The 11496-nt window shown below is 36.8% G+C and overlaps 1 protein-coding gene across 1 annotated transcript; it reads left to right on the forward strand.

Moving 5' to 3' along the window:
• Nucleotides 1-3256: 3256 nt before the first annotated feature.
• LOC134793673 (cuticle protein 19-like) lies at nt 3257-4651 on the forward strand. The gene is made up of 4 exons (XM_063765323.1): nt 3257-3320; nt 3578-3886; nt 4035-4201; nt 4431-4651. Exons 1-4 carry the CDS (start codon nt 3309-3311, stop codon nt 4477-4479), a joined length of 537 nt encoding a protein of 178 aa, XP_063621393.1. The 5' UTR covers nt 3257-3308; the 3' UTR covers nt 4480-4651.
• The last annotated feature ends 6845 nt before the right edge of the window (nt 4652-11496 follow it).

Raw genomic sequence — 11496 nt, forward strand, 5'->3', positions numbered from 1 at the left:
GTTTAGACTCTCGCGCGAGCCACGAGACGAGCCGCGAGCCGCGCCACGAGACGCGAGTGTGAACGGTAGGCTCGTGACTCGTATCGCGGCTCGGCTCGCGCTCGCCTGGCTCGCGTGGAGGAGCGGTTTTTTGGGCACGAGTCAAAGGGGCTCGCGCGGGACGCGCGCTTGCGTTCACACTCGCGTTCGACTATTGTCATTCGATTATAAACCTTATGCCGTGCCGTTAGTGTTTAAAATATATTAGCTCGACGAGCTTACGCGCCATGAGACGAGCCTGGAGCCGAGCCACGAGACGAGAGTGTAATCATTAGCTCGACGGGCCCATGCGCTCAAGGCCACTCGAGGCGAGCCACGAGACGCGCCGCGAGACGAGCCGCGAGCCGAGAGTCTAAACCGGCTAATATAAGTAGTCGCATGCTAATTTTACTGCTTTGATCAAGATAAATGATAAATTAGAGTTTTATTAATAGTTATAATCTGTGTACGCATTGTGTGAAGTATGCATTGGTAATTTTGTGTATAGGTAGGTAATATACCTATAATACATAAATAGGACGCATCAAACTGCAAAATATGAATCATATAAAATCTTCACCGTACATTATAAAATTCTCCCATTATTAAAAAATCGCTACCCACTACTACTACTAACACAATCGAATACCTACATAAATGCTACAATCATTTACGAGGTCAAGGTTACAACGAAGATTACCTACACATAAAAAACGAATAATTTTTTTACGCCAATTTAATTTCGCTTCGATAATTAAAGAGTCCATTTAAGGGAACGAGTAAAATTTAAAATTTTTAGAATCGAATGAAATATTTTATACTAAGCCTAACGCTATAATATCGAAATCGAAACTCAACTTTAGATGATATCTGTTATTTATAAATATCTTCATATAGCTTATATAAGTTCCAGTACTCAAGTAGTTATGTAAATTGGTAAAGGAGACTAAATATCGTAACACGTCCGGGATCAACTTCGATTCCTGTCATTTATGTACCTACGAGAAATTATCAATGGTAACCTTATTCTGTTTTGACATAATGTTGCTACGACTATTTCGTAATGCAAATGCATAGTATCTGTATTATCGTCTTAAGTAGGTTTATTCAAGGTCTTAAATAAGTATATGTTAGTCTTACTGATTATGGAGCTTTTTTGCCGAAACGCTTTTGAGATGGAAGCAAGCCAGTGCACGATGATAGTGGAGACCAAATAAAACGATTTTTTTTCGAAGCACCCGTAATTTCGTCTTTTAGAAAAAGCGAGGTCTGTTAAAAACAGAAAAAAAAATCTACAAGTTTCACGGATCGTCCGATTAAGATAAATTTTGTGTCAATCGAAAGAAAATAACTTATTTTAATGTAAAAAAAATATACACAAAATATTTTTAAAGAAATATATGTAGTGTTTCATTATTTAAAAAAAAATCTATGGTGTCCATCTTAAAGTGCACCTTTGTTTTCATAATACGTATGACTATTGCAAAAATCCGTTTTTGGTGAAAACGCGTTGTTTTTATTGATAAACATAACTACAACTTATTTTTAATTGTAATTGTTCGATTCATTTTGAGCTACCATCACCATTGATATAATATATAACTATCTCTCCTTGAATGGTGAAGCGATATATAACTTCAGTACTCCTTGTTTTAATTACATGCTTATTCCTAATAATATATCCTACAATACATAATATTGCAGAGTTGGACCAAGATAAATCTGCAACGATTTTGACAGCACAGACTGTGCAAGTGTTGTTTATAGGTACGTCATAATTTCATGAAAGTATGACTTTAAAAATAACACTTGCACAGTCTGGGCTATTAAAATTGCTGCAGACTTATCTTGGTCTAACTCAAGATACGGAAGTTTCTACCTTTTGATATTTACATACATAAACAACTGAATAAACTTAGCACTTGTTGTTTTAACGACTTCCACATAGCCGAAGTCGCGGGCAGAGGCAGTTATGTCCAAGTATAATGATGTAAAGCGGTTGTAACTAACAACTAATAATCATAAAATCAAGTGCACTCAAGTTTGACAACGTTCTCAATAAAGGTGCCGTTCGGATTCAGACCACGCCAGCATTCCTGAATCCTGCTGCACTAATGCAGTTAACAGTAATGTCGCGCTGCAATACTGCTGCTTACTGCATTGCTGCAGGAAACGTAAACAAGGTAATTTTATCGAGACCCTTGTATTAAATTTGACGTTTCCTGCAGTAACGCAGCAGTCGGCAGTAACGTCACACTGCAATACTGCAGCAGTAATACTGGTTTGATCTGAATCTGAATTGGAATGAATGAATGAACGACACCTTAATTGTTAACACTTGAATACTGCCTCAAATCAATTCCCCCTATTAAAACAAAGTCGCCCGCCGCGTCTGTTTGTGTGTACGTATGTTTGTTCGCGATAAACTCAAAAACTACTGAACGGATATTCATGCGGTTTTCACCTATCAATAGAGTGATTCTTGAGGAAGGTTTAGGTGTATAATTTGTTAACCTGGGCGCAGCCGGGGTGGGTCGCTAGTAAATAACTATAGGTCTACCACTTATCTCAGGCGGTCGTTAAAGATGCATAGTGTTTTTTTAGTAGAAGTCAGCTAAGTTTTGCTACTAAAACTAGTTTATGTATTACATTTTTACTTACCTAACATAATAGAAATCATATTCATGCAGCCAAGCCTTCAACTAGTCCATAGCTTACCATTACAACTTCTTACCAACCGCCTCAGTTAAACGGTAGATCTTTACATACTCGTACTTACATTATTTTTGTGCAGATTTTTATGGCATTATTAATGCAATCAATTCGTGGTTTTAATAGAATATATTTTTAATAAGGAAAATAATATGTCATGAGAATAATTTAAAATTTTAGTATGTGTTTTTAGTTTTGATTTAAGTTCTTACCTATTTAATTTTTCTAGATTTTATTAAAAACAATTTAAACCTATAATTCGAAACCCTGAAACAATAAATTATTTGCTGTACGTAATTATGCGTACGTAATTAAAACTACTACATAAAAAAATAAAAAAGGTATTGTTATCAGTTTGATCAGCCTCTCACTGTTCATTTTTCTGTTCATACTATAGCCATATCACGTTGCGACATCCTATAAAGTGAGCAGATTGGCAACGCGGCTATTGCTGTGATCCGATCCGATATCTCAGGGAATAGAGCCCCTCCACCGCTTTTATGTTTTGTTTGTTATATAAAAAGAGTGTTCTATCTGAGCTATACCAGTCAGGTACAGGCGTTTGTATTCAAAGCAAAATGTTCTCCAAAGTAAGTTCGCGTTCATAAATTGCGTAACTTACGCATAGGACATTCGCTTAGAGGAATAATATATTTTTAATATTTTTGTTGAGGATTCAGATTAATTCCTTTACTTATATAAAATCGCTATTCATGGGATACCTGAGATATACTAAGAATTCAATTAACCACATTTATATTTATCTTAGCATTTTTTAAATTCTAATTTGCATAATATTTTATTTTACCTAAATGTCCAATGGTAAAACCGATTGTTTTTGTATCAGATCGTAGCCTTGTGCGGTTTGGTGGCGGTGTGCCAGGCTGGTCTCCTGCACCATGCCCCGGCGGTGTCGCACCAGAATATCGTGCACCACGAACAACACCACGAGACCCCGGTGCACTACGTCCACGCCGCGCCCGCTTACCACGCCGCTCCCGCCATCCATGCCGCGCCCGCTTACCACGCCGCTCCCGCCATCCATGCTGCCCCGATCCATGCCATCCATGAAGCCCCCGCTGTCCATGCTGCCCCCATTCATGCCGTCCACGCCGCTCCTGCTCACCACGAGGAGGACCATTATGTTGATGAATACGTAAGTTATTCTTATCACATTTACTTTAATTACTAAGTACGAGAAGCTTCCTCTAGATATGCTCGGCGATTTTCATTTAGAACACAAAGTGTGTGTTCTGTCTATAATAGCACTTGCAGTCAAATGAAGTCGTGAATTATTATTGCAGGCTCATCCTAAATACGGATACTCGTATTCCGTTGAGGATCCCCACACCGGCGACCACAAATCCCAGCACGAGACCCGTGATGGTGACGTCGTAAAGGGCGAGTACTCCCTGCTGCAGCCTGATGGCTCCTTCCGCAAGGTCACCTACACCGCTGACCACCACAACGGGTAAAAAAAACGTTACATTATTTAAATGTTTGCAAATGTAATTTTGCTAAGTATAATAATTATAGTAAAAGTAGTTCGAGTGCAGATAGCTGTGAGAATATCCCGTGCATGTTTTTTCCAGACGGTGCAATTTGTTATTGTTAACGTTGTCGCATTTTATATGAAAACGTGTGTATGTGAACTCAGTTTGTATAGTTACTTTGTTAAAACGTGCTTTGTTTCTCGGCAGATTCAACGCTGTGGTACACAACACCCCACCGGTCATCCATCATCATTAAGAAGGCACGTTTACCCAATCTGTGATATTAGAGTTAATGTGTTCTAGTTTTGTCGCTAAGTCCAGTCCCTAAGTCTTCCATGTGTTCTCATTTCCATTAGTTGTATCATATTTTGTTACGAAATTTCGTATTATGTTACCTTGTAGCAAGTGGTTTACAAAGAGTAACCGCATATCTATTGTAGACACGTCCTTATTAGGTACTCTTAGTGTTATACTTCGTAGTACTAAACGTTTAGAGCATTCTTTTAGTTACGGTTATCACTTTGTAATATCTATTTAGTTCTTTGATGCTTCTGTAAATAGATACTTGTTGTATATTAGTCAAAATGTAGCAAATAAAAATCATGTTGATAAAATTAAATTATTTTATTTCTTCTGTCGACACAAAGCTGTTACGCGTCTATTTCATAAGAGTAAGGACAAATCCCGCACTTTAACAATGCAGCTAATTGAAATTACAGTGCACCAGAGCGTGGGAACTATCAGGTCGCATCCAAAATGCATATCAGCAGCGCATTAGCATACAATGTGCGAACCAAAATAAGGAGTGAAAGCCGCGAACCTGCACCGACTCTGCTGTAGTGAAACTATGCATTAACTAACTAACTTTACTAGATTACAATATTTCGACATTCCGCAATCGAGATCACTCGGATATACTAGGAACTAATTAACGTTAAATGTGGTAATGACTATAAATATCTAGTCGATATGGGAAAAACTTCGGGGTTAGGTATATTGAACACGTAGGACCTCGTACTTCTTCAAATTTTGAGGTTTTATTCTAAGCGGCCAATAGTTAAAGATACTAAGACTTAGGTACATGAGACATAAAGTTAAAGATTATAGCTGCTTCCTTTAAAAGTATACATAAGGATGTGTGGAGCTAGGCACATTATACAGGGTGGTCCAAACCTTGACGTCCATAAATTTTTTTTAGATTCCTCTAGTCGTGGGCTATCAGAATATACCCCATGTATATTAGCCGATTTTTTGTAGTTTTCGAGTTATGAATTTTTGAAGTTTTTTTTTGGTAAAAATTTTGGGGGTGAAGTAATTTACTCATAAAAAAAACTATTAGAGTTTTTTTAATGTTTCTTTTTGTAACATACTCCTTAACAAATGACGTAATTATTAAAAAAAATCAGCGTCCTCACGTTCATACAAGTTGTAAAAAAACATGACAGAAATATTTTTTTACGCTCAGGCATGTCAAGCTTAGACTTTTCGCTTAAATAAAAAAAACAAGTTACAAGGACTTCTCATCATCATCTATTTAAGAGTTAGACTCTTGTCGGTGGAGCGATTTCCATGCATGTCGGTCCTCTGCCTTCTCCTTGACAGCCTGATACGACACGACGTTAAGCTTTTCCTTTACTTGATCTATGTACGTTCTCCTTGGTCTCCCCCTCCGCCTCGTTGCCTCAACTCTCCCTTCAATGATATTTTTGATAAATTCGTCGTGTCGTATCAGGTGTCCAAGCATCTTTCCTCTTCTGTTTTCAATGGTTCTCAACAAACTCCTCTTCTCTCCTACCATACGTAAAACCTCTTCGTTTGTTTTCTTCTCCGTCCAACTGACCTTTGCCATTCGACGCCAGCACCACATCTCAAAAGCCTCCAGCCTTTCTCTATCACGTTGCCTCATTGTCCACGTTTCGCTTCCGTACAGTGCTATGCTCCAGATGTACACTTTTATGAGCCTCTTTCGTATATTGCCTGCTATTCGAGCTTTAAATAGGCACTTTTTTGTGTTAAAAGCTTTTTTAGCCATCGCTATTCTGGTAGTTATATCCTGTGTACAAGGACTTCTGCTGATTTTAAAAACTGATAGACCCTAAGTGTTTTACAAAAAGGTAAAAAAAGTGACACTTAATAGTCGAAATTTGACAGAATCGGCACTCAAAGGAACTGAGGTCGAAAGTTCCCAAATTAGTGATTCACAAAAAAAAACGGTTTTATTATTCCTAACTTTAATAAAACACAGAAAAATCACGGTTCATGAGATACAGCCTGGTGACAGACGGACGGACGGACGGACGGACAGCGGAGTCTTAGTAATAGGGTCCCGTTTTTACCCTTTGGGTACGGAACCCTAAAAATAGTTGCGGGTTTTCAAGGTATATATTTATAAGGTAGGAAGACCAGTGACAATAAATTAATGTATTTTTATATTCTTAAATACTTCCTGCTGTGAGGCGACGATCAAAAGCTAATTCAGAAAATCATAGACGACCATACATAAAAGTTATAATTGTACCACACAGGTCAATAAATAGTTTGTTTGTTGAATAAAATATGAAGTAACATTAGCTTTATGCGAATATAGGTTCGATAAGAAAATTAGGCGTTATATTTAGCTAGTGTTGTGAATAACGCTCATTTCGAGGCTTAAAGACTTGAACCCTTAAGACTCTCGAGGCTTTACGCTTCAAAGGCGGCAAAGACGATTTCTTACATCCATAGGCGTAAAATAAATAAATACAATTCTCAAATATAGTCGAGTCTTCAAGACTTATGAGTCTTGACGGCTCGAGTCTTTAAGCCTAAAAATAAGCGTTATTCACAACACTGATAGCCCATTACTCGTTAGTAAGTAATATGTCCTCAGTAGCGCAGTGAACCTAATTGCTGCTTATGTTTCTTTTCGTTTCAAAGACAAAATGATAGTATAGGTACCTTAAACTAGAATCGGTTAGAAATTGAACTCGTATCTTGTTGTTTTGCTAACAATCATTTTAACCGTCGTACTGTTATCTCATAGTTACTAAACTGTGAATTAAATTCAACGGGTATTTTAATTTGATTTACGAAATTATCCATTTATCTCTCGCATTGCTTATTCATCAGTACCTACTCGTATAATATCGAATGCAATAACCTATATCTGCATACTTTAATTGGTACATTATCAATCTTGTGATTCAGGCCCTTATACATATTTTATCTTTCTGTCGACATCCTTTATTAACATGCTTACATTACAACATGTGCTCAGCCAATGTTTTTACTAGTAAGTATATGTTGAAGACTTGTAAAAACAATTTACTAAATGCTTACATATCTCCTTGGCAAAAAGACCAAGGGTCTCAATTAAGCAATTAAGTAATACAACAATGACATTGGAATTCGTTTGAATGCATTTGATATTGCGTGAGCGGCAGCTGGCATGAGCTTTGATTCGAATCAGTCACGGAGGCAAGGTTAGACGCATCGCGATATAACGCACACAAAGAAAAGTTACTGTTACGTGTCATGCGAAGAAACTTTATTGGGAAGATGAACTGTAAACTAGTAGTTCGCCCCGAACTGAGAACTCGCAGTTAACCAAAAATTATTATAAAGCGATTGACTTTGTTGCACCTACTTAGGTATATATATAAAATAGTAGAAAATAAATGAGAGCACCACTTTCTACGTAACTGTCACATTTTTGACGTAAAATGCTTACACATGGCAACAATTTAGTATGGACATTTTTGAGTTCCATTTTATTGAATTTCTACTATTTCATGTCGCACTATAGGCTGCAATGGATCAAAAATCGCCTGGATTTATTGCAAGGTCTGTGGAGCCCTTGACTGATAGATTTAAGCAAAGAGTAATATGTATAATATATAGGACAAAGAGAGCCCTCTCGTGGAACTTTGCATCCATTTTGAAGTGCCATCTGTAATTCTTAACCAGAAATATCAACGTCAATATCAGGGGGGGGAGAGGCATAAATAGCGTCTAAGTATGTTGCGAACGTAAAAAACTTTGACTTTGAAGAAAGGCTTCAGGATATTTATTAATACACGAAAACAGATTAGATACTTTAACTTGACTGTTGATGTAAATAAATTACCTATCATACACGGCTGGAATAACACACAATTGACCACGAAACACAATTACACGCAGCAGGTTGTGAATGTACCCGCCATATTTTTTCGAAATTTTTTGGTAATAAAGTTCTCAGCAACTGTGATGGCGTATGAAAACTTTGTTTCTTTTAACATTGTAAAACTGACAGTATTTTTATTTATCTGAATTATGTCGTAGTACAGACAATAAATGGGGTGTTTTAATAACAAAACTTCCGTGAGTGACCCGTATATTTAATAAATGGGGTGTTATAATATTTTGAGTTTTATTTCACAAAGTTGTTTTTTGTGACAATCGCCTCCATGGCAACGATGTCCATAAATAATCTGTTCTAACAGATGTTTTTTTGTTTGATCCACGCCTTAGATACAAGACTTTTAAGACGTTCTGACGAATTAAGTGAAGCCATATTAAAAAACAGTTTAGCGTTAAGTAATATAGATGTCACTATTTTTTCGAATAAAGTGCTTTTTAAACGACTGTCCCTCCCCTGGATTTGTCATCATAGAAATCATAGAGATTAAAATAAACTGTAGGTATCTGTGCTAAGCTGAAATATTTCCTGTCAAATGTCAAATACCTATATTATGTTTATATTATTTTATTTTTATCTTGCTAATTATTTCAAAAAGGTAAATTTAAAAACGATATTATAAAAGTGCAAAGCGAGCACTTTCATTTGATACTAAATTCGACCATGTTTTTTGCAAATAAAATGACCAGAATAGCTAGGCCTCTCACAAACAGCTTTTTGGCCTTCTAAGCTCTTCTACCTCAATAATCCCTTAATCGAGCCTGTTCATAATTTAATCACTAAAATATAATGCCCGCAACTACACGTTTATCCAATTTTATTTAAATTAGAACAAATTTACTTAAGTTCTTGAGTATCAAACTATCTTCTGACAGTTCAGCTTAAAAACATCGAAATGCCGGGACGTGCCGCTAGCCAGCCGCGTGATCCAAGTCGAATGTAAGAACTTCGCTTCGCTTCGCTCGCTCGTTCGATAAGAACTTCGCTTCGCTTCGCTCGCTCGTTCGATAAGTAAAAAGTATAATACTTATATATAATGGGGTTCGACTTTAAGGTACCTACTATAATTGTCATAATACAGACGAATCTTTTGAATTTAGGTTGTAAATATATAGGTATTATGTTCCAGACATACACGATGCAAGGTGTCGTGTTAGTGCACGACACCTTGCATTTTGTGACTATGCGCTGAAACTTGGCACAGTTGATTCTTAGCTGGTCATGAGCAGATACAGACCGTGAGTCGTCGAGAGCCACCTCTCATTTAGTGGGGGGAGGGGGGAAGTTCGACGCTGCCGCGCTTCACTTGGAGCAACAATTCTCTAAAACTATACATACCTATTAGGGCATGTGATATATCATTTTCGGATAAATTAAGGATGAGGAATTTATTTCTAGAACAAAAACAATGCACTTTCTAACAAAAAAAAAGAATAAATTAGAAAAGACTAAAAACGTATTTTTGATTTTTTTATAACCAATTGTGCCAAGTTTCAGTGCATAGTCACAATGTGCAAGGTCCCCATACAACGGTGTGCACTAACAAACCAGCTAATATGAGCAAATACGAATGTACTGACCAACATAATGGTTAAGTATATTTTTCATAAATTCATTTAACGACGCATTACTTTTCAAATGCTTTTTGAAACAACCGCCATTTTTTGATGTGCCAAATGACCTATAATCGTTACAGTGTATTTGCGGCATTAATCATAGGCACGGTTGTAAACTCCTTTTTATCAACAAATGCAATATGCGAAAGCTGTATCGTTCACCCTGGACACCTAGATCGTATTTAATTCCTAACCTCCGCGGTTTATTAGAGTACCTACAGCCATATGGTAAGAAAGACGTAAGTAACGAAAGTCACCTATTAAGGTACGACCTCTAAGGAGGGGGTGACAAGCGGAGCACATTTTCGCAACATCCTCAGGTAGCACCTTGCGTGTTGCGTGTCAACTATCGCAGAAACTACATATTTTATACATTGTGGCGTTAGGTTGGTACCTATCAAGACATTGGGATACGTATATATTTTAAACGTATTATTTAATTTCAAAGTTTAGGGAAGTAGGCCATTGACACGAAATACTTAATTGAAAACAAAATAATTTAGAATGCTATAAAAATACAAGCGTGTAGTAAAATTGTAAATGAGCATTTCTCAAAAAGTTTGTACATTTCGATCACCTCTTAGATTTCTATAAAAATTGGTATGCTGTTAAAGTACATGAAGCTGAACAACTTCCACCATATTTCCCAAAATGTCCCAGAAAGTTTCTATGAAACATTCCTTTTTTGTTACCAAATTAGTAAGGAAAACTGGTAACAAATAAGGAATGTTTCATAGAAAACTGGTAAACCAGCATACCAATTTTTATAGAAATCGAAGAGGTGATCGAAATGTTCAAACTTTTTTACAAATGCTCAAATAAATTAAATAAGGACCTATAAGGATTAAGCTGTAGTAGAAAGTGAAATTAAATTGCTTTACAAATCCTCTTTCTTATATGTGTTTAAGTATTTGTACGTAGAATTTTATTTTAGTATTTATTACAACCCTAAATAAAATAAAATTCTATACAGTGAATACAATAACAGAGATAGAGTAGTATGTTATCTATAGATTGACACTTTGGCATTTTAGCTATAATACACAACAGGGCTGTATTAAAGCTAAAATGCCATAAAAAAAACATAAGAAAATATGAGTTACTTTTACATACCCCTTCCGTTTTAAATAAGTCAAAAACGCAGCAGCAAGGTTTCATTAAACCGCACAACAAATACTACAGAACCAAAGTGTCATAAATCCTAAAAAATGTTATAATATTTTTCGCCATACAACCCAAGTTTTGAGATAATTTTCGATTGTGTTATAATCGTGTGACTCGTGTGAGTAATGAGTGCATGGGTGCAAAGTAGTGTGACCTTCGCGTACAGGCAGCTGTTCACGCGTACGGTCGGTTACGTCGTGGGGAAGCATGCAGAGCGGCGCAGGCCGGTGGCACACCGGGTACTGGAGCAATATTGCCAATATTTATAATGTATTCCGTGTTTACCACAAGCGCTAGTGGCCTAGCGGTAAGAGCGTGCGACTTGCAATCCGGA

Source organism: Cydia splendana, chromosome 9, assembly GCF_910591565.1.
Source record: "Cydia splendana chromosome 9, ilCydSple1.2, whole genome shotgun sequence".
Taxonomy (NCBI): Eukaryota; Metazoa; Arthropoda; class Insecta; order Lepidoptera; family Tortricidae; genus Cydia; species Cydia splendana.

Coding starts and splice junctions, on each gene's coding strand:
- LOC134793673 (XM_063765323.1), top strand. Junction 3,887..4,034: donor ACCATTATGTTGATGAATAC/GTAAGTTATTCT, acceptor TTATTATTGCAG/GCTCATCCTAAATACGGATA. Junction 4,202..4,430: donor ACCGCTGACCACCACAACGG/GTAAAAAAAACG, acceptor GTTTCTCGGCAG/ATTCAACGCTGTGGTACACA.